The sequence below is a fragment of the Symphalangus syndactylus genome, chromosome 19 (assembly GCF_028878055.3).
Source record: "Symphalangus syndactylus isolate Jambi chromosome 19, NHGRI_mSymSyn1-v2.1_pri, whole genome shotgun sequence".
In the NCBI taxonomy this organism is placed as follows: Eukaryota; Metazoa; Chordata; class Mammalia; order Primates; family Hylobatidae; genus Symphalangus; species Symphalangus syndactylus.
Window position 1 is genome coordinate 67,768,630 of NC_072434.2, and position 27,181 is coordinate 67,795,810.

The 27,181-nt window shown below is 38.3% G+C and overlaps 2 protein-coding genes across 11 annotated transcripts in view; one reads left to right on the forward strand and one right to left on the reverse strand.

Moving 5' to 3' along the window:
* Positions 1-3,652, reverse strand: part of AIDA (axin interactor, dorsalization associated) — a 48,872-nt gene extending 45,220 nt beyond the window's left edge. The window contains exon 1 of one of the 3 annotated variants that reach the window (XM_055235007.2): positions 3,535-3,652. In XM_055235007.2, the coding sequence (XP_055090982.1) occupies positions 3,535-3,596 (62 nt within the window). In that variant the 5' untranslated portion in view covers positions 3,597-3,652. Of the gene's footprint in view, positions 1-2,629; positions 2,926-3,165; positions 3,292-3,534 lie in introns of those variants that run through there. The other 2 variants (XM_055235008.2, XM_055235006.2) reach the window with 2 other exon arrangements.
* BROX (BRO1 domain and CAAX motif containing) lies at positions 3,195-25,737 on the forward strand. Of its 8 annotated transcripts, none has more exons than XM_063613958.1 (14): positions 3,195-3,362; positions 4,002-4,081; positions 6,112-6,228; positions 9,611-9,717; positions 9,939-10,035; positions 13,111-13,206; positions 14,752-14,824; positions 16,141-16,246; positions 17,862-17,951; positions 19,446-19,531; positions 20,341-20,422; positions 20,748-20,898; positions 22,062-22,221; positions 23,179-25,737. In XM_063613958.1, exons 2-14 carry the CDS (start codon positions 4,047-4,049, stop codon positions 23,263-23,265), a joined length of 1,287 nt encoding a protein of 428 aa, XP_063470028.1. In that variant the 5' UTR covers positions 3,195-3,362; positions 4,002-4,046; the 3' UTR covers positions 23,266-25,737. The 8 variants fall into 8 exon arrangements, with proteins under 8 accessions (XP_063470028.1, XP_055090972.1, XP_063470030.1 ...); XM_063613960.1 differs by having other exon boundaries at positions 3,220-3,362; positions 4,002-5,708; XM_063613959.1 differs by having other exon boundaries at positions 3,220-3,362; positions 4,002-5,697.
* The last annotated feature ends 1,444 nt before the right edge of the window (positions 25,738-27,181 follow it).

Genomic DNA, 27,181 nt, shown 5'->3' on the forward strand with positions numbered 1-27,181 from the left:
GAGACTTTGCAATTTTAAACAGCATGGCCAGAGACAGCCTCATTGAGGATATTTGAACAAAGACCTGAAGGAGGTGACGAAGTGACCCAAACAGATAATGAGGGGAAAAGTGTCCCAGAAAACAAATACAAGAGCCCTAAGGCAGAACTACATTTCAGGAAATAGCAACGAATGTGGGAACACTTACTCTTTTCATACTTCTGTAATCGCAACACCCAGTTACTCTAAAAATCTTCCATTGGATTCTCAGTGCTTTGAGGACAGAAATCAAATTTTATTCATCTTTGTATTCCCAACCCTTACTTGTTGAGTCATGAAATTAAGCTACAGCATTATTACATTATGATAATACAGATATGCACTATCTCTCCCCCTACATCCCTCCCATAAAGCAGCTCCTGTGTGTTGTATGACGATAAGATTGCTGCCTACCCAATTAGAAATCCCAACGATCCTAGACTCTTCCTCCTTCTACACCCTCGATATCCAGTCAATAACTAAATCCTGTCAATTCTTGTTTACATCATTATAGTGGCCCCCAATTGGTCCATTTTGCTGCAGCCTTTCCTCCCAGATATTTCAAATGAAAAAGATAATTTGCATTAATTTCTGGATATATTAGGTAATTTTAAACTCTTGACCTCATTTTATACGTAGCCTACATGTTTACAGAATTTAAGCCAATCATTACAGGTTTTCATTGAAATTTGACCCTGGCAGTTTTTATAATTTGAGGACTACTAGGATCATGAAGTTCAATGGTTAGTACTGAGGTCCAACAATGATTTGCACGTGCCTATGACCCTCGCCTTCATGTTCCTAGAAATTCAAACTAAACAGCTTGCATATTCAATTTTCCTTTGTAATTTCAATTGGACATGGTATTCTTCACTTTCCATTGTGAAGTCGGCTGCCCAGTGTCAACAGCTGCTAGGTCTCACCACATCACAAGTAAGAGATGGCTTTCTATTTCAAGCTATGCAATATTAGTTAATATACAGAATGGGTATACATAGGTGCTTACTGTCTAATTGGCTACAGTATGGAAGGGTGTGTTCTCCAGTAAGAAAGAAAATCTTATAATTGTTTAATTCACTTACAGAATTACTCTCTCAGTACATCTTAAGCACTCTGTAGTAGAGACAGGATTTGGATTTTCTTTTTTAAATCCCAGATTTCAGTGGTATCAGCTTGTGACCTGAGTAATCTGTTTAACCTGAGCTTCAGTTTCCTCATTTCGTAAAATGAGAATAACTATATTCTCACTGGGTTATTGCAAGAGCAAATGAAACCATGTGAAAGTGCAAAACAAATGCTAGTAGTTGTCACACATCGCAAAATGGCCCAGAGCACGGGTTTTTGTCAGAGCCTTTTGAAACTACAGGCAATTCAAAGTCAGTACCTACACATTTAAATTATCTTAATAGATAAAAACAAATAACTATTGTGGGGAGAGGATAAGAGTTTAGATCTTCCAAGTATCAAGCATGTATTCTTTCCAGAAATCATTGTGTGTCGGGGGCGGAGGGGGGGTGGGGGAGGCCGGGGGTGTTCTACTCATACATGGTTTCATACTCAGTGAAATCTCAAACATTAACTTGCTTTAAACAAAGAATAATTAATGGCGAGTTTGCAAACAATAGCATTTTGACACATGGTTCTCAAGTTCAGTAAAATGTGCAAAAACCTAAGCAAGGGTTTACGTGTATATAAATCTTGTCTTTTATTTTTTAAGACATCCCTGAAGTTTTCTGTGGAAACCAGAAAGGGCAAGAAATTGGTCTTAGGTTGCTCAAGGAAACTGGTACTCACTTATACCCTGCGGCTATACATTATATACAGGAAAAGGAGGAGGGATCCAAGGAGGGAGTGGTGCTCCTGTGCGCGGTCCATTAATTCACATTTTGCTCTCTTCTGTTCACATCCTGCGCGGACTCCACCCAAGGCAACCAAGCGAGGGGGTGGGTGGGACTCACAGCCTACCAAATAACAGTCCCAGAAACCGAAACGAAATCGAAGTGGAATTCTGAAAACACGGCTCACCAGAAAGAGGGGTGAAGAAGGAGCGCGAGAGGAGACCCTTCTTTTGGCAGAATTGGTATCCCTGGCCCTCGCTGCTTCCTGGGCCCCCCCGCCTCCCCTCAATCGCAAACAGTTCCCTCTTTCCTACACATGGAAGGAGGAAGACACAGAGCAAGGCCACTCATCCTTGGAACGTGGGCGGAGAACACACAAGTATTCCTCAGAGAATTTCAAAGGGAAATCGAGGAAAGGCAACCTGGGAGAGGAGGAGGAAAGGAAACTGACTGCCAAGTGGGGGACCCGCGAGACGGTGGATAGGAACTAGCCTGCTAGGGCCTGCGCCCCAGGAAAGAAGGGCTACCTGTTGAATGGAACTGTCCCTGCGGAGGCGGAGGGGGAAGAAGGCGAGTCACCCCAGAGAGCGGAGCCGTTGTCCCCAAAGCAGCCTCGCTGGGGCTGGTGGCGAGGGATCTCAGCCCCAGTGCCTGCGGAGCCCCACCCTGAGAAGCCTTGGCTGCAGATACAGTGATGAGAGAACACCGATAGAAACAAGGGAGAGGCGCACGACTGGAGCCGGTCTGGCCCGCTCCCGCGGTTAGTCACTCACATCTGATACTCGTCTATCGCCTCCACCAGCTGGCCCCAAGAGTCGAAGTCGGCGCCTCTCCTAAAACTGGCGCCCCACCGCTGCAGCAGACTCCGGGTCACCTCCGACATGGCCGGTCCCCACCCCGTCCCCTCCCGCCCCTACCCCAGCAAGGCCGGGTTCTAGGGCGCCATCCTCCCCGGGCCTGGCCCCGACATTAACAGAGCCAGGAGGAACCGCTACGGCCACCACCGCCACCCGCCGAGGAGCCGCCCAAGCCCATTTGCCGCCACAGCCAAACTTTGCGGCTCCAAAGCGACCGCCCCGCCGAGACCCCGCCCCCGAGGCCCCGCCCCGCGTTAGGTTGAGGCCGCCCCACTCCGCCGAGGGCCGCCATCGCTATTGTGGCATTCTCCGTCGGCTCCGGAGGCAGGGGCAACTCTTCTCTTCCTGTCTGGGGAAAAGACCATAGCTCAAAAGGAAGGCCGAGGGAGAAGTTAGAAAGGGCTGATGAACGGAGCGTTTTGAGGGCACTGCGACGCCGCGGCAATACCCGCCCCTGAGCTGCGCGCACTACCGCCTCGGTAGCTGTCATGGCCGCCGGGCCACGTGACTCCGGCTTGGCGCCGGCCTGGTTTTCCGTCACTGGTTCTGTAGTCTTGGTTCTCCGACTCCCTCTTTTTCTCGCTTGTGGACTCCGATATATTGCCCTTCTTCCCTTAGAAGAACTGCTGAACCGACTCTGAGAAATTTGGTAAGTATGTCAGAGGATGGGTGTTTCTCAGTAATATCCCCCGCTGTTTCCCCGGAGTCTGAAGCAATAGGATCACCCCCTTTTACATTGGTCTCCATAGACCCCTGGACAGTGGACCAAAAGTCTCCTTCTAATGCCTTGAAACAAACAACAGAAAGAAAATCCATATTACAAATCAGTGGCATTAACAGCTAGATCCACTGAATCCCCTTGCCCCGCATCTGCATTGGTCATTGGAGAGCTTATAATACAAGCTAAACTGGGGTTCCTTCGGCCGTTGTCTGGCCACCTCTCCCGGGTTGGCAGTATCGGCTTTCCACAAAAATGCCTGTTTGGAAAGAGGTGAACTCAAGTGTTGGCGCGTGCGCACGGTCGCCGCCCGCCGCCTCGAACGGGACTGGGCACGGGAGGAAGAGGCTGGGTGGTAAACAGGAAGTGGGCCCTCAGAGCTCGGGGGCGGCGCTCAGGTAGGTTCCTGGGGGGGACTCGGGGCCTCCGGAGTGGGGGTCCGTTGTTAGGAGCGGGAGTCCTCTTGTGGAAGTGTGTTAGCTTACAGCTTCGATCCGAATGTTGTATTGGTGGCTCTAAAGGCACTCTTGTCCCTGCGGGTGGGTGTGTCGTTCTTCTATCCCACCCTAGGAACTCCCGAAAACTGAAGACCGCCGGGTCGCAGAAGGGGAGAAGATGGGGCAGGGGCAGAAACCCTCATCTTTCCTGAAGTAAAGATACGCAAAACTTCAGACATTTTCATCCGGGAAGTAGGAGGCCGCATTAAAAGAAGTATTTGTGGAAGATTTTGCAGCATCAAGTGCTGAGTGTGATATTAGCTCTAAGTTTATTTGTGGGCACATAGATGCTGTATTAGGCTATCGGAATTTATGTGGAAGATGTGTAGAAGATGATGTTTTCTGAAATAACTCGTTAAATGTTTTGAGTCCTAAATAAACCTGCTCAGTTTTTCGTTGGGTACACACTGCATTCTCTATTCATTAAGTATGTGGTGCTCCTCAAAACCGGCTTTGTCATGAATAAATAGCATAAAGGAAGCACTTAATGTAGGCATTTCATACACTGTGCAGCCAACGTTATTTTCTAATAATAGGAAAAGCCGATTGTCAGGCTTGTACAGTGCCTTCAAATTAAGTAAACCTTATCAGAATTTCTTCTCTGTTACTTCCTGGAATCTAATTGCCATGTTTAGGTCTTCGCCTGGGCTTTCTCCGTATTATCTGCTGCACTACCTACCCAAGGACATTTAGAGAAGACATGCTGCTTTTTTTTTTTTTTTTTTTTTTTTTCTGTGACGGAGTCTCCCTCTGTCGCCCAGGCTGGAGTGCAGTGGCGCCATCTCGGCTCACTGCAAGCTCCGCCTCCCGGGTTCTCCTGCCTCAGCCTCCCGAGTAGCTGGGACTACAGGCGACTGCCACCATGCCCGGCTAATTTTTTTTTTGTACTTTTAGTAGGGTCACCGTGTTAGCCAGAAAAGTCTCGATCTCCTGACCTTGTGATCTGCCCGCCTCTGCCTCCCAAAGTGCTGGGATTACAGGCGTGAGCCACCGCGCTTTTTTTTTTTTTTAAGTAGAAGGCATGGAACTTAATTTTTTTTTTTAAGTTGGCATCTCACTTTGGTGTTTCAAGTTGTTGTTGTTGTTGTTTTCCTTTTTCCTTTTTTGATACAGGATCTTGCCCTGTCGCTCAGGCTGGAGTGCCATGGGGAGATCAGGGCTCACTGCAGCCTACATTTCCTGGACTCAAGGGATCCTCCCTCCTCAGTCTCCCCAGTAGCTAGAACCAGAGGTGTGGCTGCCATCCCCGGCTAATTTTTGTAGAGACGGGGTCTCACCATGTTGCCCAGGCTAGTCTCAAATTCCTGAGCTCAAGTGATCCACCCACCTCGGCCTTCCAAAGTGCTGAGATTACAGGCGTGAGCCACCACGCCCAGCCCAATGTTTTCATTTTATAATAGAATTTATTGGTCAAGTATTGTATTACATTTTTATTTTAAAAATATTCTTTAGCTATTTTTTGGAAAGTACATTTTATTGTAGAACACATGCTATAACCAATCCACTGTTGTCAGCAATATGTTGGAAATACAGCAGTTAACTTAAAACGTATTACAAGTAGCCTTAGCGATATAATCAGGATTACCATTTGAACCCGTTTTGGAAATTACAGTCATCTGGTCCTGTGCCCTTTTTACTTGCAGTTGTCCAACCAAAATCTAGTACTTTGCTATTCAAAAGTGTCTGGGTACCAGGAGCATCAGCATCTCAGGTCCTGCCCCAGGCTATGGAATTAGAGCCTGCATTTGACAAAACCACCCACCCCCCAGGTGATCTTTGTGTATGTTAGAGTTTAAACATTACTGCTCCTATATAGGTATGTTAACATTGAAGTTATTGTGGGCAGATTTTCAAATGCTCTTCTGCTTTTTTTTATAGACCTGATCTGAACATAGACCACCATAAATAGACAATTAAAACATACCTGAGGCCGGGCGCGGTGGCTCACGCCTGTAATCCCAGCACTTTGGGAGGCCAAGGCGGGTGGATCACTTGAGGTCAAGAGTTTGAGACTAGACTGGCCAACATGGTGAAACCCTGTCTCTACTAAAAATACAAAATTTAGCCAGGCTAATTTTTGAATTAAATTTTTATACTATTGAAATAAATTGTTATGCTATTTACCTTGTTTATTAAATATTTTATATTTAATTTTTGTACATTTTTTACTTTTTTGTCTATAGAAAACATCTGGAGAAAATGACCCATTGGTTTCATAGGAACCCATTAAAAGCCACAGCTCCTGTGTCTTTTAATTACTATGGTGTAGTCACTGGCCCTTCTGCTTCAAAAATATGCAAGTAAGTTATTGATTGAACCACTCTTAGATGCAAGGTACTTTTTTTGGTTCCATGGCAATACAGAAATATGTAACACACTGTTTCTAACTTTAAGTTTGTTATAAATTTATAAATGACATGTAAAGAGTTAAATCATAGATTATTTAAACTTTGGCAGTCTTTTAGGCCTGGATCCTTAATTTTAGATCAGTAAATGAATCCCAGAGAGGCCAAAGCAATCACAGTAAAACAGTTAATCTGTGTATTACAATACAAGAGACTCCACAAAGTAGTGTATGGACATTTTTATTTTTTATTTTTATTTTTATTTTTTAAGATGGAGTTTCACTCTTGTCGCCCAGGCTGGAGTGCAGTGGCTTGATCTTGGCTCACTGCAACCTCCGCCTCCTGGGTTCAAGCAATTCTTCTGCCTCAGCCTCCCAAGTAGCTGGAATTACAGGCACCCGCCACCACACCCTGGTAATTTTTGTGTTTTTAGTAGAGACGGGTTTTCACCATGTTGGCCAGGCTGGTCTCAAACTCCTGACCTCAAGTGATGCACCTACCTTGGCCTCCCAAAGTGCTGGGATTACAGGCGTGAGCCACCATGCCCAGCTATATAGGGACATTTTAAATTGGCCACATATTAAACTTCTTGACTTCAGAGTGAGGAGAGATCCCTATGACCTGAAATGGCCTTCACAGTGTTCACACAGGAAAAAGTACTTGAGATAGGCCTTGAATGAATTGTATGGCTTAGATCAGGGGTTGGCAAACTGTCCTATGGATTTGGACCATTGCTTGTTTTTATAAATAAAGTTTTATTGGAACACAGCTAGCCCCACATTTATTGACATACTGTGTATGGCTGCCTCTGGCTGCTTTCCTCTATACCACCAGAATTGAATAGTCCTGGTGGATACCTTATTACCAGAAAAGCCTGAAATGTTTACTATTTGGCGCTTTCCAAAAAAATATTTGAGTATTCTTGATTTAGATTGTCAGAGGGGAAAGGAGAACGTTATTTCTGTCAAGAAAACATTTGTGATAGTGAGTAGAGCAGTTTGGCTGAAACAAAAGAGATAAATGCAAAAGATGTTTTGGAGGAGGAGTCAATGGACCTGATTGACTAATTTGCCTTGGGAGGCTGAAAAGGATTCAGTCTATATGAGATACAGAATCTAGATGATTAAGACATTGGTGGTACCAATAAAGGAAAATCTGAAGAGTTGCCGCTTTTATGGGAAGAAGTGATTACAACAAAAGGGATGGCTTATTAATCTAAACCAGTGGCTTATTAATCTAAACCAATGGTCATCAAACTTTTTTTTAAAAGCTACATAGTATTTATTTTAGGCTTTGTGGTCCACATACAGTCACTTTTGCATATTATTCTTTGTTCATTTTTACAACCCTTTTAAAAATATGAAAACCATTCTCAGTTTGAGGGCTGAACGAAAATAAGCTGTGGGGTATACAAAAACCGGTTAGTTTGTAGTTTGTCAACCTCTGATCTAGACTCCTGGAGGCAAGTCCCAACTTATCTGTTTTATCTGTACCATTGGGCAAGTCCCTTAACTTCTTTGGGCCTAATTCCTAATCTATAAAATGAACAGCCTAAATTAAATATATCTGAGGTACATTTTCCTCAAATTCTATAATTTAAGATGAATATAACTTTACAAGTTGAGCTGTAGGTGATGATCAAGCATCAATATGGAAATAGCTAGCCAACTATTTAAGTGCAGAATAGGCTTTAAGGATTCAAATTTCTGCCTAGTCCAGGAATTGAATCACTTTCCAGCTTCTAGAGAAATACCTCAAACAATGATTAATTCATAAGATAGCCAGTCACGTTTTCAGTCAGCTGTTTGTAATTGTCAATACATACATACTTTCTTGGAATAAGCCTCCTTAGAGTTAGTACCAATCAATAAGACTCAAGGGATATACCATTCAGGATTAAGTCTGTGCTCTCTTCTAAACATCACTGCTACCTTATAGTCTATATCTCAAAAGAAAATATTTGAAAAGTTATTCTTCCACTCAACAAGTAATTTTGAATATGTGCTTTTTCCTAGGCACCTACCAAATTCTGGATATACAGCCTCTACTCTCTTGGTGCTTACCATTTAAATTTAGTCTTTCTTTAATGGTTTACACATATTTCAGGGGTCTTTGGTCATACTCATGTATTGTAATTTCGGAAGCCTCACTAAGCTAATTGCCTTCTGGATTCGATTTGGAACTGGAATAGAACCAAGTGAAAGCTAATGATGGAGATCTAGGAATTGATATAGTTGAAGCTATACTAATAGGTGAGATCTCAAAAGAGAGAAAACCAGAAAGCCAAAGACTGAACATTTCTGGAGTTGGGAATGAAAAGGAGACACAGAAAATAATATAAAAGGAACTTTAAAGAGATAAGGGGAGCACTTGGAAAATTTAGTGTTATTGGAATCAAAGGAGAAAATAATTTCAAGAAGGAAAAGGTGGATCTACAACATTTATTGCTATAGAGAAGTAAAGGAAAATGTAGATTAGGGAGCTGTTTTAAAACAACTAATGGCCACGTTTTACATATTTTTGATGTATATGTTGAATTACATGTCAAGGATATGTAATGTAATTTCATTTTTTAAATATTTTTATGCAGTATATTTTCACGTTTGTGTTTTATGTCAGATTTAGAAACTTAAAGGAAATATTAAAATGATACACAGATAAATTTTCATTTTTTAAGAAACTTATTGTGAACTGCTTAGTTTTTTATTCATTCTTCTTTCCCCACATCTTAAATGCATGCACTTGTTTGTTTTTTAATTAAAACTTGATATATATTTTTATTATGTAATTGAATTCATTTTTTGCCCCTTTAATTGGTCCAAGTTTATTTTAGTACAACTTTTAAAACAGCTATTAGAAATTTTTTCTCTAGATTTAGTCCTGATTAAATTCATTTCTGAGGCCGGGCGTGGTGGCTCACGCTTGTAATCCCAGCACTTTGGGAGGCCGAGGCGGGCGGATCACGAGGTCAGGAGATCGAGACCACGGTGAAACCCCGTCTCTACTAAAAATACAAAAAATTAGCCAGGCGTGGTGGCGGGCGCCTGTAGTCCCAGCTACTCGGAGAGGCTGAGGCAGGAGAATGGCGTGAACCCGGGAGGCAGAGCTTGCAGTGAGCCGAGATCACGCCACTGCACTCCAGCCTGGGTGACAGAGCGAGACTTCATCTCAAAAAAAAAAAAAATTCATTTCTGTGTATTTAGTAATCTTTTAGAGAAGGTAGGCATGTGCATGCGTGTGTATGTTTTAAAGCTTTTACATTGAAACCTGGAAGCCACTTTTATGTAGATTGATTGCAGTACAGCTAACTTTACTGTCTTTTTCTATCTCTTATAAGTGACTTGAGGTCATCCAGGGCACGACTCCTTGAACTGTTCACTGATTTGAGCTGTAATCCAGAAATGCTGAAGAATGCAGCAGATTTGTATTTCTCACTTTTACAAGGTTAGTTATTTATATGAACTTGAGGTTTTTTAAAAAACTGTCTAGAAGTTTACATTTAATTCTTTGACTTTTCAAATTTGATTAGTTTACTGTTCCAGACTGTATTCTTTGGAAAATGGAAGAAGTTTCATTCAGACACCTGGAAAAGTAATCTGAAAGTTTTTCCAAACAGAACACTCAATATTTCTTATAAAACTAAAATGTCTTGTACTTTTCTATAGGTTTCATAAATTCTTTGGATGAATCTACCCAAGAAAGCAAGTTACGATATATTCAAAATTTCAAGTGGACTGATACATTGCAAGGACAGGTTCCAAGGTAAGCAACACTAAGGTAGTACTAAATTAGAGCCAGTTTTTGTAACTGTGTAGCCAGTGGTTAACTCATAGCCTCTGTATTTGGAGAAGAAAAATACAGGTCTGCTCAGCGTTTTCTCCTACCAGGAAATTAATTAAAAGCATTTTACCTCAATCCTAGTACATAGTAAGTAAAAATATAATTTGTTTCTCCCAACCAAATCTATTTTTGAGGTAATCAATACAGATGTTAACTACAGTTGAACAGCCTTGACCTTTAATAACACACAAAGGATAATTTGAGGATTTAGAACACAAACTGACATTCCGTATGTGCGTACATTCAAGCTGAGCAGAATTTAAGTTTTTCCCTTACTTTTCTTTTGCTGATGGATACTTCATGTCTTCTATTAGTCTTTCTCTGTCTCATTCTTTCTCTCCAACTCCATACTCTTGATTCACAGTGTGTTTTCTTCCTTATCTCTCTTCCCTATTTCTACTCTTTTTAAAAACTTCTCTTCAGAGCTTTCTTATCACTCACTTGAAACTGTTTGTAATAGATGTAATTATAACAGGAAACAGATCACAATAGTGTTAATTTTTACTTACCTACTGTTTTTCAACACCATTTTGTTGTTGAAATGCCCATATATTTTAATCCCAATTTGCTTTAGAATTACTATTTTATAAAAACAGAAAGGAAGGAGTGGAGGTTGCTGAAAGACCAGAGCAGGCTATACATTACAACGAAAAGAGCATGAACATTGGGTTTGTACATATTTAGTTGCAAGTCCAGGTTTTCTACTGCATGAACATCTGCTTCTTCAACTATAGCTTGGGACTACAGATACAGTACTTTGTGAGAAGCAAAATAAGAAAATTTTTGTTAAGTGACTGACAACAGTACTAGGCTTATAAGACATTCATTAAATGTTCATTTCCTTTCTTCCTTCCCTGGGAATATTTTATGTAGAATTCATAATATTCTGGGATACTCAGATTTTCTAAGACCTTGTTTTCTGTTTTTTAATGTGACCCATTTGTTTTTAATCCAAAATTAAGGAGTTTTTTTTAATTAAAAAGACTTTTTTAAAGAATCAAATCTCTGTCATTATTTTGACAGATTCTATAATGCGTGCATTTCATAAATTGGGCATTTTTCCGACCATGCCACATTTTGATTCTGTGTAATAGTGAGCTAAAGCCGGGCGCAGTGGCTCACGCCTGTAATCCCAACACTTTGGGAGACCAAGGCAGGCAGATCACTTGAGTTCAGGAGTTTGAGACTAGCCTGGCCAATGTGGTAAAACACTGTCTCTACTAAAAAATACAAAAATTAGCTGTGCGTGGTGGAAGGTACCTATAATCCTAGCTACTTGGGAGGCTGAGACAGGAGAATCGCTTGAACCCAGGAAGCCAAGGTTGCAGTGAGCTGAGATGAAGCCACTGCACTACAGCCTGGGTGACACAGCGAGAGTCCATCTCAAAAAAAAAAAAAAGGAAATAAAAAAAATGAGCTACTATTTAACCTTTTTTCAGCAGTTTTATGAGATAGTGAAGAATTATGTGATGAAGACTTTAATACTAAATATTCAGCACAAGTGAGACTTCTAAGTTACTTTATTCTTGATTGCTGCTTACTCAGTAGAAATCGTGTTGTGAGTTTATCTGTTCTGAAAAATATTTTTTCCATTATAGTTACTATGACTACTACTTTTATGTGGTGTCATAGAAATGGAGTGTTTGGAAACAAGGCATGTTGACATAAATGAAGGATTATAAAGAAAGAGAGTTATTCATGAGACTTCACATAAATTAGCCAAACTATTATATTATTTAAAAATTATAAATTAGACATGTCCACTAGATCTCCAGATGTAATCCATTTGATAGTTTCAGTGCAGAAAATAATAAGCTATTAAACTATGTATTAAATTTTTTTCAGGAGGATAAAACTGTTTTGAGAAGTTTGTTCATAACTTATTTTTGGATGTTATAATCTATACTAAACAAGACAGTTTAGAAATTATTTTTTAATTACTACATATTGTATAATACTTTTTTTTTTTCATTTAAAAAGTTGCCATATCTCCATTTATCTTAAGATGGGGCAACAAGTAACTAAAAAATAAAAAGTAGAATGATAATTCTGGTTTCTTCTTTTTGGGTAGCTCTTCTGTGTCTTAGTATTACATGTGTAAAATAAGGATATTCTGTTTTCTTCATCAGTTGAGATAAATGAGATCATGTGTAAAAAATTTTCAGGTTCTTCTAAGAACAATAGTGAATATATATTGTTGTGAATATCTTATTTACTTGATATGCTTTTGCCATCTTTATTTCATACTTCGTAATAGAATCTGAAGGAAACAAGGAATAAAGTATACTTGTGTTCAGGACCTTTTTCTGGAATACTGATTGGCTAGGCATTCAGAATCTTATACAGTTTGCCTTCAGCTTGCTTTTTGCCCATCTTTTCCTTGATTTCTCTTTTACATACCGGCTGCTCCAGTCTAGCTCATTGGGTCACTTCTATCAGAAAATTTTTTATACTCCTCTTGTGCTTTGATGGCATTGTTTCCTCACCTGGGATGTCATTTTGCTTCCCTTCTAGTCATCTTTCCAGGGACAGTTCAGATTTTATATATACCATTAAACCTTCTTAATTATTCTAGCCTGAAACAATCTCTCCTCTGAATTTGATTTTTCTAAAATGTTGTATAAGAGCCACACCTTTGAGAATCGACTGAGTACTTGTTAAAAATACGATTCTAAGCCCCATCCCAGGCTTTCTGACTCTGGGATTAAGGCCCAGAAATCTGTATTTTAAAAGCTACTCTATGTACAGTAAACTTTGGGAGTTCCTATTCTCATGCTTATTATTAAGTACATAGTACCTTCTGGACCATTATACTTAGCCATTTGTAGTTAATTACCTGTACATCTTATCTCCCCATCTATATTAAACACAACCATTTTCCTCATACATACCAGTTAGCATATACTTCTTTGTAATTTTGAGTCGGATGTCCATTAGGCTTCATGGTGTGATGTCTCGATAATTGACAGAACTTAATGATCATGTTTATAATTCCAGTGCCCAGCAGGATGCTGTTTTTGAATTAATTTCCATGGGATTTAATGTGGCTTTATGGTATACCAAATATGCTTCAAGACTGGCTGGAAAAGAAAAGTAAGTTAAAAGGACAAGATTGTATACATCTGTGTTATTTTTCAAATATATAGCGCTTCATTATTTTAAAAATCTATTTTAAAAAGTACCACTTTGGCATGTGAAGGATTGCCTTGTAATGTTAGTATTTTGAGTGTTAGGATTACGGCACCTGGTGTTAAAAGGTAAAATAAATTTTAATAGTCTTGTCATATGGAAGGTCTTGTTAAAGGTAAGACCCCAAATCAAGAACCCATAAAGTAAAAGCATGACTATTTAACTACATCAAAGGACCATAAACAAAGTTAAAAAACAAATGACAAGATTGGTCAAAAACATTGCAATTCATGTGATAAGTTGTTTGTTTTTATAACGTATACTCTTATAAATCAGCAAAGGAAAGACTGTCAAATCAATTGAAGAGCAAAGGACATGAACAGGCAATTCACAGAAGGCTAGCAGTATGTGAAAAGATGTTTTGCAGGATTAAATAATTATAAAAGGTGATACAAGTTTTATAACAGCTGTAGTGGATACAGCAATAGGAAACTGTCAATTTATGGTTCATCCATACATGTGAATAATATGCAACCACTTGAAAACGATGTCAAATTGTATGTGCTGATGTAAAATTATCTCTAAATTAGGTGATTAAAATAAGAGCAGAGTAATGATTATAGCTACCATTGTGTATCTATGTTTTTCTTAGGCGTGTATATGCATTAAATGTGTAATATTTTGTCTTGTTTATATACAGATGTCTGTAAGGAAAAATAAGGCTTTGTCTGGATTTTGTTTTGTTTTGTTTTTTGTAGAGGTGAGGTCTCACTATGTTTCCTGGGCTCCTGGCTTCAGGTGATTCTCCTGTCTTGGCTTCCCAAAGTACTGGGATTACAGGCATGATCCCCCATGCCTGGCTGCAGATTTTACGCCTAGTTAGGATCTCTTTTTTCATTTGTAGTATCTTCTTTTTGGAGACATATTGACATGCTTTTGCCATCTTAATGTTACCTTTATGTCATATACTTGTTTTCAAGACCTTTTTGTGGAATACTGATTGGCCTGGCATTCAAAATCCTTTACAGTTTTTACGAATTTCCTATAAATGTACATTTCATGTGCATTTGTTCCTTTTCTGGGTGTCAAAATTAAATTTTTTTGGTGGCGGGGGGATGGAGTGTCGCTCTGTTGCCAGGACAGGCTGGAGTGCAGTGGCGCGATCTCAGCTCACTGCAACTGTGGCCTCCTGGGTTCAAGTGATTTTCATGCCTCAGCCTCCCGAGTAGCTGGGATTACAGGTGCCTGCCACCATACCCAGCTAATTAGGGTTTTGCCATGTTGGCCAGGATGGTCTTGAACTTCTGGCCTCAAGCAACCTGCTCGTTTCGGCCTCCCAAAGTGCTAGGATGACAGGCCTGGCCTCAAAATTAGATTTTTTTAAAAGGAAGAAAATTAGCAGTGAGAAACATAAATGACTACTTTGGATGTATAATAATGTATTGGTTGTTGTGTTTTAATACCAGAAATGGAATTCATCCTCTAACTAATGTAACCCCTATCTTTAAGTATAACAGAAGATGAAGCAAAAGAAGTTCATCGAAGCCTAAAGATTGCAGCTGGGATTTTTAAACATTTAAAGGTAAAACAAACAAAAACCATTATTTGTTCTTAATGCTTTAATTCTTGAATAATTTTTCTTTTGTGGGGGATATGGGGAAAGAATTGTTTCATTATATTAAAAAAGGTACTATGTGTTCTGTTTTCCTTATGTTAAGTATGTTATTGATGAGTGCAGCCAGTTACTAAATATTAAATGTCTCCATTTTTGTTTTAAAATCACCAGTGACTTTTACAATTAGAAAACTTAAGTTTTAGCGCTCTGCTTATTTTTCTGTGTCTTTGAAAGACAGGAGAAAAGAAAGCAGAAGTATTGATGGTTCTTACCCACCTCATTGCTCTCCACAGAAGTTACCAGGAGCAGTACTGATTCTGCAAAACTGAACTTCTGATTGTATGCTCTGTATCTCACTAAAAACATTAGCGGGACAATCAGTGCACTCTAATTGTATTAAATTGCCAGAAGATGTGACAGGAATTAAGAGAGAGAATATTGTGTCTTTTAAACAATGTACTCCTACTTCATCTAATTAAATCACTTTATTGAAGGCCTCCTAGAGGCCAGTGTTGAGTTTTTTCATATTAAAATATAAGATGCTTTTATAGTAATTAGAAAGCTCTGATCCTGAATTAGATGTAGAATTGTAGTGGGGTTTTTTTTTTCTTTATATCTTTTTTTTTTTTTTTTTTTTCCTTTGAGACAGAGTCTTGCACTGTCGCCCGGGCTGGAGTGCAGTGACGCGATCTTGGCTCACTGCAACCTCCGCCTCCCGGTTCAAGCGATTCTCTTGCCTCAGCCTCCCGAGTAGCTGGGATTATAGGTGCCTGCCACCACGCCCAGCTGATTTTTTGTATTTTTAGTAGAGACGGGATTTCACCATGTTGGCCAGGCTGGTCTCAAACTCCTGACCTTGTTATTCACCCGCCTCGGCCTCCCAAAGTGCTGGGATTACAGGTGTGAGCCACCGTGCCCAGCCTCTTTATATCTTTAATTATTAATGTGAATGAACAATTCAGGCTATCCTGCAAAAGGAATTTTGGTTACTATTTCAGTTAACATTTTTCAAGATGATAGTGTGACTTGCGTATCTCAGCAGTCTATCATGACTTAAATTTTGCTCTTGAATTTCTTGTTCTTATAAAAGCTGAGTTTTAGTGTACAGGAACTTTTATTTATAAGCTTACTGTTGTTACTTTTTATAGTTTTTGTTCTACTCTGAATTTCTGCTAAGCCTCCAAATTGAATGTCTCATAACTTTCATTTTCTTCATCTCTAACAACTGGATTAAAATGAAATTTGGCTGCTTTGTTTTTTGTCTTTTTTGTTGTTGTTCTCAGGAAAGTCATATCCCAAAACTCATCACACCTGCAGAAAAAGGAAGAGATTTAGAGTCACGACTCATAGAAGCATATGTTATTCAATGTCAGGCTGAAGCTCAAGAAGGTATCCTAAATATTGTAAGATTTTTTTAAATGAAAGTCTATATTGTCATTTAATTCCTCTTTAAAAATCAGAAGTTGGGCACTGTGGCTTATGCACGTAGTCCCAGCACTTTGGGAGGTTAAGGTGGGCAGATCACTTGAGCCCAGGAGTTCAAGACCAGCCTGGGCAATGTGGCAAAACCCCAGCTGTACAGAAAATACAAAAATTAGCTGGGCATGGTGGCACATTCCTGTAGTCCCAGCTTCCCACGAGGCTGAGATGGGAAAGATCGCTGGAGCCTGGGAGGTCAAAGCTGTAGTAAGGCAAGACCGTGCCACTGCACTTCACCCTGAGCAACAGTGCGAGACCCTGTCTCAAAGCAATTAAGTAATTTAAAAAAAATCAGAATTAGCCAGAATCAGGCTTTAGATTTTGAGAAATTTTAGAATGAGGAATAAGTTTACCTTTAGCGTTTGCCTTCACTCTTAGTTAGCAGGAAAAGGCCTTTAGTTTAATGGCTCTTTTTAAGAGGATTTTGATTTCACGTTATTTCTGATAGTACAACATTAATTCTTTAATTCGTCTTTTCTCTCTCTACTGTGCTCATTCTTTTTCCTCTTTCACTTGTTGGCTTACCTTAAAGCCTTCACCTTTCAATGGCGAGTAATAATGGCACTCAACGTGAAACAATTAAGAAACTTTGTAGGCTTTCGTTTTTCTTTATTTCAAACTGTAGTCTTCCTCTGAGAATGGCTGGGCTGGTGGCTCATGCCTGTAATCCCAGCAATTTGGGAGGCCGAGGCAGGAGAATTGCTTGAGCCCAGGAGTTTGAGACCAGCCTGGGCAGTATGGCAAGACCTCCATCTCTACAAAGAATTATTTAAAAAATTAGCCAGTTGGCTGGATGTGGTGGTGGCTCATGCCTGTAATGTCAGCACTTTGGGTGGCCGAGGCAGGCAGATCACCTGAGGTTGGGAGTTCGAGACCAGTCTGACCCACATGGAGAAACCCCGTCTTTACTAAAAAATACAGAATTAGCTGGGCATGGTGGTGTATGCCTGCAATCCCAGCTACTCGGGAGGCTGAGGCTGGAGAATCGCTTGAACCTGGGAGGCAGAGGTTGTGGTGAGCCGAGATCGTGCCATTGCACTCTAGCCTGGTCAACAAGAGTAAAACTCCATCTCAAAAAAAAAAAAAGAAAGAAATTAGCCAGGTGCCATGGCATGCATGTGTAGTCTCAGCCACTTGGGAGACTGAGGCAGAAGGATCACTTGAGCCCGAGAGTTTGAGGCTGCAGTAAGCCATGATCAAGCTACTGCGCTCCGTCCTGGGTGACAGCCAGACCCTGTCTCAAAAAAAAAGAATTTGCTGTTAGGTCATGTTGTTTTGTAATAGTGATTCTGTATGATTAGCTAGTAATTTGCTGATGATTTATTTAAAGAAATGGCATTGGAACCAACAAGCTCAGTGTTTTTTGTTAATGTTTGCATTTTCTATAACTTTGCACGTTAAAACATTTAACAAACTGTATTAAAATCCCAGAGAAATTATCAGACTGTCTTTTGCTATTATAATTGAATTTAGGATGAATAGAGTGAGCTTAATTATAGATTCACTTTATTGTGTTTGGTTACAGTAACAATTGCTCGAGCAATTGAACTAAAACATGCTCCTGGACTAATTGCTGCACTGGCGTATGAAACAGCCAATTTCTATCAAAAAGCTGGTAAGCTTCTAATTCTGTTGTCACATTTTTAGTTTAGATTTTCAGATTTATTTGATCTTGAATTAATAGGGAACAAAACAAAAGGGTTCTCAGATTCTGTCATTATTTGCAAAACTGGAGTAATATTTTATTTATCGCATTTAAAATAGAGCTGTTCATATTTAGTATGCTGCATAACTTCTAATGGAAGGGAGTACCAGTGATGTCTGATAAAATTATACAGCTTTTTTGCTTAAAAATTTTTTTTAGTCTTTATAACAACCTTATAGTTACTATGCTTTAGACAAGAATCCAAAATCCAGAGAGTTAACATGACCCATAATTTAACTGCTAGAAAGTGGGAGATTGGGCATAGAACACAGCTACTGTGATAAGCCTATTACTCTTCATTTACTTATTTAGGAAACATGCATGTGTTTTTATTTATGGGATAGTTACTGTTTTTGTTGCTAAGGAGAGGTAAATAGAAAAGATCTGCAGTTTAGGGAAGAAAACAAACATGTAACCCCATTATTATATCCTGAAGTAAGACATCACAGCAGTGAATTGGCAACCTTAACAAGCTGGGCATGCTAAAGAAGGACTCTAGAAGAAGATGCTTTAGCCTTACTGTGAAGTGTAAATAAAAGTCTTATGTTCCCTAGGAAGCTTTAGAGTTTGGGTGTAGAATTCTATAGTAAGTACAGACATAAGAAAGAACTTAGCACATTCTGGAAACTTCAGACAGTTGCTGTTACCTGAAACACAGGATGAGTGGTAGGAGAAAAGTTTGAAAAAGTATGCATGCTTGGAATCAAACACTGGTTTGTAAGCCATTCTGTAGATACTTGGGATCTATTAAAAGATTAAAAGGCTGACTTGATTGGATTTGAATTTAAGAAAGGTTCCTATAGTTGCAGTATTAGAGATAGGCTTGCTACATGAAGGAGTAATAGGCTAACTTAACTTAGCACTTAAGAAATTCTTAAAGTTTATGAAGGAAATGATGAAAGCTTTGGCAAATACAGCAAAGTAGCAAATAGGAAAAAATAGATTTGAGAGATGTTTGGTAGAAGGATATGTGAGTGAATGTGTGTGTGTGTCACATAAAATTCAGTGATGGGGGTAGAGAGGAGAGTATCCTATTTCTGACTTGAGTGACTAGACTACTATTTGCTTTGCTATATTATGTAAGTTTTTTAAATTAGTTAATGTAACGGTATAAACAGTATTCACTTTGAAGTTCTTGGTCACAATCTGTTTTTATCATTATCTTTAGCTTAAAGTTGTATTAACCATCAAATCAAAGAGCTGCCATAGTTTTTAACCAATCTTGTGTAACTTAAAGTATAGATTTGGGAAAATCAAGTAAAGGTGTTTTTAAAAAAAAATTAAATTCTTGAGTTTTAGACTTGAATGGCATTCTTTCTGCTTTTATCATCAGAACACATGAACTAAAAGTCTTCTAGTGAATCAGGGTGAAATTATATTTTGCTTTTTAAAATGTAACTTTAGATCATACTTTATCCAGTTTGGAGCCTGCATATTCTGCCAAATGGAGAAAATATCTTCACTTGAAGATGTGTTTCTACACAGCTTATGTAAGTATTCACAACGCTAAAAACAATGTAAATTATTGTTTCTCCAGCCCTTGGAGTGCCAGGTCTCTCATCTCACCAGAGTCTTTCATTAGCATTTTACAAATAATGGACAGCTATTTATCTCAGTAAATGTTCACTGAGAGTCAGTGCAACTATTGTGAACTAAAGTGGGTGGAAAGAGATGATGTAGGATTGTAGAAGTGGATTATAGCAATAGAATTATTGTTTGATTGAAAACCCACTTGCAGCATACTTAATGAAATTCTTTCAATTGTTTCATCCTGTGCATTGAGAAACGTATTTACTAATTCTAATATTAAGGCATATCGCACAATATGTCACTTAGCTTAGTGAAGAACCATCAATAAACATCATTTTGGAAGTTACGTATCAGTCTGTTATACCCACCAAACTTAATTGTTTTGTTAATTAGAATATCATATGAGAGATCATCAAAAGCCTTTTTCATGTCTGAGTAGATAATATTTCATATACCTCCTTCTTCCTCTGCATTAGCACAATAATTTCCTCCTTTATCTACTATTTCCTAATTTTAAATAACAGATTTCAGCAAATAACTTTTGCTCAGTACATGGTTAGAAGACTGTTTGGGCTCAAGACTTGACATATTTCCACCTTTTCTATGAACAAAGGTTGGGGAAGAGCTTACTCAAGTAAAGAAATGTAAGGGATTGCATTGATACTTAAGTGTATGAAGGTGCTAATTTATCTGATAGATACATAAAACAGTAATAGGGGAAAGCATCTTGAAGGGAGAGAATGAATAAAATATTTGTTTATTTCATCAGGCTTACTGTTACCATGGTGAGACTTTATTGGCTAGTGATAAATGCGGTGAAGCAATCAGGTCTCTCCAAGAAGCAGAAAAATGTAAGTATTCCTGCCAGAATATTAACTCCTCTTTAAAAAACAAATGACTTTATCATAAAAGGGAATATGTGCTTAAAGAGATTTTGGCTGAGTTCATGAAAGGGAAATGGGAATGGGTGACATAATTGGAGAAAAGAAAAAAATGTTTCAATAACCTAGAACCTGTAGAAAATACACACCTTCTACTTACAGTATTATTATTGGTATTGCTATTATATTAGGTAAAGAGCAGTAAATGTCTTACCACCTCCAGTTTAAAGCCTTGTAGGGATAAATAGGCAGTGTTAATTATAATCAAAAGACTTTATATCTCTTTCACATGCAGTGTATGCAAAGGCAGAAGCACTGTGTAAAGAATATGGAGAAACCAAAGGACCTGGACCAACAGTCAAACCTTCAGGACATCTGTTCTTTAGGAAACTTGGAAACCTTGTGAAGAACACCCTAGAAAAATGTCAGAGAGAAAATGGATTTATGTGAGTACAGTTTAATATTATTTTAGTAATATTAATATGTTGATTTATAATTATATTAAAATATTAATATTTTAGTAATATCATTTCTGTTAGTCTCTATTCCCAAAAGTTTTATGTTGAATAGCACTCATGGGCTAGGCGTGGTGACTCACAACTGTAATCCCAGCACTCTGGGAGGCCAAGGAGGGTGAATCCCTTAAGCCCAGGAGTTTGAGACCAGCCTGGGCAACAGGGCAAAAACCTGTCTCTACAGAAAATACAAATAAATTAGCTGGGCATGGTGGCACACGCCTGTAAATCCAAGCTACTCAGGAGGATGAGGTGGGAGAATCATCTGAGGCTGGGAAGTCAAGGCTGCACTGAGCCATGATTAAGTCACTGCACTCCCGCCTAGGCAAGAGTGAGACACTGTCTCAAATATATAGTATTTACATTTCACGTTAATTTTCTCTTTAAATTGGTGATAAATTTCAATTGTGTAGGGCCTGTTATTCTACTTAGGATGATAATATATAAAAGCAGACTTTAAAATTAAAACATGAGTTGTTAACATAGAGTTCGCTTCATTAGGACTGATTTTCTCTTAACTCTGTTTCCCTGCCATTCTTCCTCCATATGTTTTAAATATATCTTCTCAACCTCCTTTGCATATTCATCTCACTCTGGTTTCAGCTACCTACAAAGAAGGAAAATAAATTTTCTCTTCAGTTTTTCTTGTTTTTTTTCAAGAGGTTTTCCATTATTAAATCAGTGCTGTTCAAACTGTAGATCACCATCTGTGTAGGTGGGTAGACCCAATCTCGTTCCTGCTTTTATCTCCTTACATTCTTCCCCTTATATTCTTCATCTAGTCATACTGAGCTTTTCACTTCCTTAAACATGCCTAGTTCACCTTTAATCACTTCCTTTGGAAAGAGTCACTGAACTTAATTCTGGGTTAATTCCCCTTGTCTGCATTCTCATGGCACTCTACATCCATGGTAGCTCCAATTACATTGCATTGTAATTGACAAAAGTTTCTTGACTTTTTCACTTTCCTACATGAGGCAGAAAAACCTCTCATCCATCATTAAATTGTCATTGTCCCAAACAGGACCTTGAACATATTAGGCACTCAAATAATGAACAAATGAATGAATTGCTATTTAAATTATTTTTTGCAGTTACTTTCAAAAAATTCCAACAGAAGCCCCACAGCTGGAACTCAAAGCAAATTATGGTCTCGTAGAGCCTATACCTTTCGAATTTCCTCCTACAAGCGCTCAGTGGACACCAGAAACATTGGCTGCATTTGATCTCACCAAAAGACCCAAGGATGACAGTGTATGAGATTTTTTTCCCCTCTCATTCACAAAAGTTTAAAAGAAAATTCGGAGTTAGCATTTTGATATTTTTCTCTAAATAGATACATATCTTTGTCTAAATGTTAAGTTAGCTAGTTATAGTGCTTAGTGTAATCTGCGGTAGAACATTCTCAGAGATAAGACCTCTAGGCCTTAAATGTCTTCTGATTGTCTACATAATGGCATTCTTTTCAACACATTATCTTGCCTCTTTACAACTTGTCAGCGCCTCCTTTAAGAAGAATGTGGGAGAAAAGATCATCCATGTTTATACTGCTATAGCAATACTCTGTTTTTGTTTTAGCAAATTGCAGAGCATTTGCAGATTTGGCCTAATTTCAGTATTCTGTGAATCCAGGGGCAAAATAAGAATGCTTTTATTTATTGGTATCTAAGTACATCTTGGTGTTCTAAATCAAATAGTAAATTAAGTGGAAATTTTGAGGTCTAACTACCAAAAGACTAGGGATCTGTGACAAATGAATAGGAATTATTTTACAGCCATTGCTCCTTTCTTGAGGTTGAGTTGTGTTTATATAATTTCCTTTCCATATTAAAATTTATTCCTTAAAATAACTATCTTTATATTCTGTTCAGCTATAAAATAATGCCCTAAGAGATAGCCTGTTGCTGTCATAAGTTATGTCTAAGCTTTAGGGTTCTACAGGTATAGATAGATCACTTAGAAAAAAGTGTGGAGTAGGAGTACCATTAGCTTGGTTTTTGCCTACCAAACCAGGTTTTCATCTCTACTGAAATGTTGTTTTCTGATTATATCTTAAAATGAATTAGCCTATAGTTTCTGGAAATAGCTTTGCGAGTATCCGTGTTATGTAATTTAATATAGCATCTTTTAGAAGTCTGAAGTGGAAAAGATTTAGTGTTTGTTTTCTCAATCTTAGTTTATGTACTTAAACTGCAGTTTTTTTCTCCCTAGACTAAACCCAAACCAGAAGAAGAAGTGAAACCTGTGAAAGAACCAGACATCAAACCTCAAAAGGACACTGGGTGCTACATCTCCTAAAATACTCCTAAAATACAATTTGCACTTAGAATTTCTCTAGCAGTAGATAAGATAAACCACAGAATTTCAGTTCTTATTTCTCAAAATGATTTCTCTGAAGCTTGTAGAATAACTATTACATTCAGAGGGTTATCTGCCTTCAGCTTACTTGTTCTTGATTTTTTAAACAGTGGAGATGTTTCTTGCTTTGTTTTCAGACTCTCCTTTTTAATCAGGACAACATTTGAAAGATTTTATTGTGCCTCTAAAGGGTATATTTGGGGGTTGGATCTTTTTGTTAAACTCTGGATAGTAATAAGTTTCAGGTCAGTATAGGCCCAACTCATGTGGTTTCAGGTATGTTTTTCTTTTTTCTTTTTCTTTTCTTTTTTTTTTTTGAGGCGGAGTCTCCCTCTGTTGCCCAGGCTGGAGTGCAGTGGCACAATCTCAGCTCACTGCAACCCTACACCTCCTGGATTAAAGTGATTCTCCTGCCTCAGCCTCCCGAGTAGCTGGGATTACAGGCACGCACCACTACACCCAGATAATTTTTGTATTTTTGTATTTTTAATAGAGACGTGATTTCTCCATGTTGGCCAGGCTGGTCTCGAACTCCTGACCTCAGCTGATCTGCCCGCCTTGGCCTCCCAAAGTGCTGGGATTACAGGTGTGAGCCACTGCACCTGGCCTCAGGTATGTTTTTCTATCTACACACAAAAAATTTATTTTCCTTCCTCTTAATACCAGAAGAATGACAGGAATCAGTTTTTAACAGAGATAGTTTTTCCATTTCTCCATTGTGTTAATCAGAGCACAGACTTACATTCTCAGTCATTTATCTTTTCTGGTGGGGAATAAAAAGTCACTTATAGTTAAAGATCAGAAAATTATCACACCAAATCGTTTACATATGTTAGAATCAATAATTTACTCAAAAATCAGTTTTTATAGGTATGTTGGCACCTTATCCAAGAGCTTATCCCTGTTCCAGTACCCCTGTGCTTCATTCAGTATCAGTAACCCTGCAATGATTTTTACAAATATCTTTTTCTAGTGGGTTTTTTACTTAGAGGAAAGAACGTTGTAATAGCTCTTAATGTTTATATATAAGAGAAGACAGAATGGAAAATGTTTTTTGAAGTCAAGTATTGCATGATGTAAAGGAAAAACTTTAAACTTGAGTGAGTAGGTTGTCCTGAATTACATTGATAACTCTCTACTTCTTTATTAAAGAAGATATGGTAAGATGTCTTTGTTACCTGATTTCAGTGTACATTGTTTTTATGTGGTTTTCTGATAATGTCCTGTCAGAATTGTATTGGTTTAGGCCAAAGGCCACAGCAAAAACATAGAGAACACATATAGATACAATATGATCTTAAAAATAGATTGTAGCATTTTAAACAGTTTAGTAATTTGGGGAATAGTGGATGCATAATACTTTAACAGAAGTCACACATCTGTAGGTTTATCTTTTGATTATTCTCCTGGGGCATTAGATAATTTTTCTATTATAAGTGACAGATTGACTCACTTAATACAAATAAGTAGCATACACTAAAAGCTTACTATGTGCCAGATACTGTGCTGGACACTTACATAGATAAGCCATTGAATCCACACAGCAGCCCTGTGAGAAATAAGTAAAATCTGCATAAAGTGTTGAAATAGGAATATACATTTCATTATGAAAAATGAATAGATTATGCCTATCTGAATCAATATTGTATTCAAATAAGTGATTACTTAAATCATATATCATAGTTTACCCTCAAAAAAAGCTACATAAATTCAGTGAGGTTTTTTTCTTAACATACAGAAGTACTAAATACTGCTTGCAGTATAATATTAACATTGGAAGCTGCAGTTTCCAGAATAAGTGGAGTAATAACTAAACAGACATTTAATTTTATTTCAATATCTATGGAAAAAACACTTTATTAAATCTCCCTGTATTTTATGTTGTCTTTATTACAGAATCACTTGTCTGTTTGTTGTGTGCCACTTACAAAACTTTAAACAGTACTTGATGCCAGCTCTTTCCTCTCTGGCTGTGGGACCTGTTTCTCTTAGGTACCTGTGCTTATTAATCTACTTACTAAATTTTCACATTGACATTTTTGGGGATGATACTACCATATATGAAATGGAAAATATAATATGCTCAGTGCTTCTGTAAAATGCAGCAATACTGGTATTACTTTACATCAGTAGGCATCTTTGACATGAGCATATAAATATTTTGTTGACTCAGCAAAGGTGACACTTTGTGACTGAAATATCCCATTATATATAATGTTTTTTGAAATGTTGGAAATTTTGGGGAATTATCAAATGTATAGAAGTTACATAAAGGTTATAGAAAGGTGTAACTATTTGTTAACTATTACATGGATTTCATACTAGGCAGTGACAACTAACATGTTACTTCAGCTAAAAGTGTATAATGGGTTGTCTTTTTATTTATGAAAATAAAATTAATTTTACTTACAATTTCATTGAGATCTTTTGTTTTTTGACAAATATTTTTACACTTACTAAGCCAGTAACAGTTAAAACAGTACAAAATTATTCTTCACAGGAATGTTTTAAAATGACAGATAACCAGGCATGGTGGCTTACGCCTATAATCCCAGCACTTTAGGAGGCTGGGGTGGGAGGATTGCTTGAGCCCAGGACTTGAGACCAGGCTGGACAATGTGATGAAACCCTGTCTCTGCAAAAAATAAAAAATTAGCTGGGTATGGTGGCACCTGGAGTGAACCACAGTCATGCCACTGCACTCCAGCCTGGGCGACACAGTGAGGCCCTGTCTCAAAAAAAAAAAATGACAGATACATTTGCATCAATTGTTTCATGCTTCATGGGTTCATTAAATAATCAACGCTCCTTGACATGTTCAGTTTCTACTTATGTTTATTGGCACCTATCACTTCTTAATCTCAAAGGATTTTGATTGGCCTGTTTATGTCTCGTGCTTAGTAATATCCAACATGATGCAGTATTTGTTCTATGGTATGCTAAGCTAAAGAGTTTATCATTGTCGCTGTTCAATAATATGTAGGAAACTTTATTCCTTGCAAACTTGAGGCAGCACTTTTAGCATTGAATAAATGCATGCAGAAATAATACCATATTCAGAATTCTTTTAGAATTAGAGTACTCATGCTTTAGAAAATACTGCGTTTTTTATCTCTTAATGTGTGTAAAATAAATCTGGAATGTCACTTTGGGTTACCATAAGTTTGTATCTAAAGATTTTATTTGACATTTGAATGATTTGCTTAAAATTTAAATTTTTATTTAAGAATGTTACAGTAATAAAAGGATCAAAATAGTTAATCTGGAAGGGGAGTTGACAAATTATAAAATGGAAAACTATATTTGATTGTGCATATCCAAAAAGCCAGAGCTATCACTTCACAATTTAATGTATCTAATGCCTGTGATTTGCTTGAGGTCGGTAGAAGCTTATATAGTCACTTTCAGAGCACTCCCCTGAGAAAATGTCAAGACTTGAATTTGCTTCTCTAATGCAGAGCTTCTCAAGTAGTTTGTCTCAAGCTATTGATCGAAGCCTTCTGAGTGGCTAGCTGGGCAGCATTTAAGGTGGCTGGAGCTCCCAGGCTGGTCGCCTTCAGAATTCCAAACAAATAATTTTCTCTATCTGCCATGATGTAAAAAATGTTGCGAAACACCACAGTGGGACAGGCATGCAGGCAGTGGGGTGCGTGTATGTGGTTTGATACTGAAAATAAGGATACAAAAATCCTGCCAGGTGATGCTCCTGTAATTCTCAAGGAACGGCAGTGATTTGTTATTTCACATTTTTCCTCACCCTACGCTTGCCCCCGACACACACACTGCAAGTCACTGATTGGAGCAGGCCAGTTCCCTCAGGCGAAGGGACCTAGAGAAAAGTCAAGTGAATACAGCG

What these genes read in the sequence shown, in the direction of transcription:
- BROX (XM_055234994.1), top strand. Translation starts at nt 3,687, where the DNA reads ATGCCTGTTTGGAAAGAGGTGAACTCAAGTGTTGGCGCGTGCGCACGG. An exon ending in TTGCAAGGACAGGTTCCAAG is followed by an intron (nt 10,036 to 13,110) that starts GTAAGCAACACT and finishes TTATAATTCCAG; the next exon opens with TGCCCAGCAGGATGCTGTTT. An exon ending in TCTCCAAGAAGCAGAAAAAT is followed by an intron (nt 20,423 to 20,747) that starts GTAAGTATTCCT and finishes TTTCACATGCAG; the next exon opens with TGTATGCAAAGGCAGAAGCA.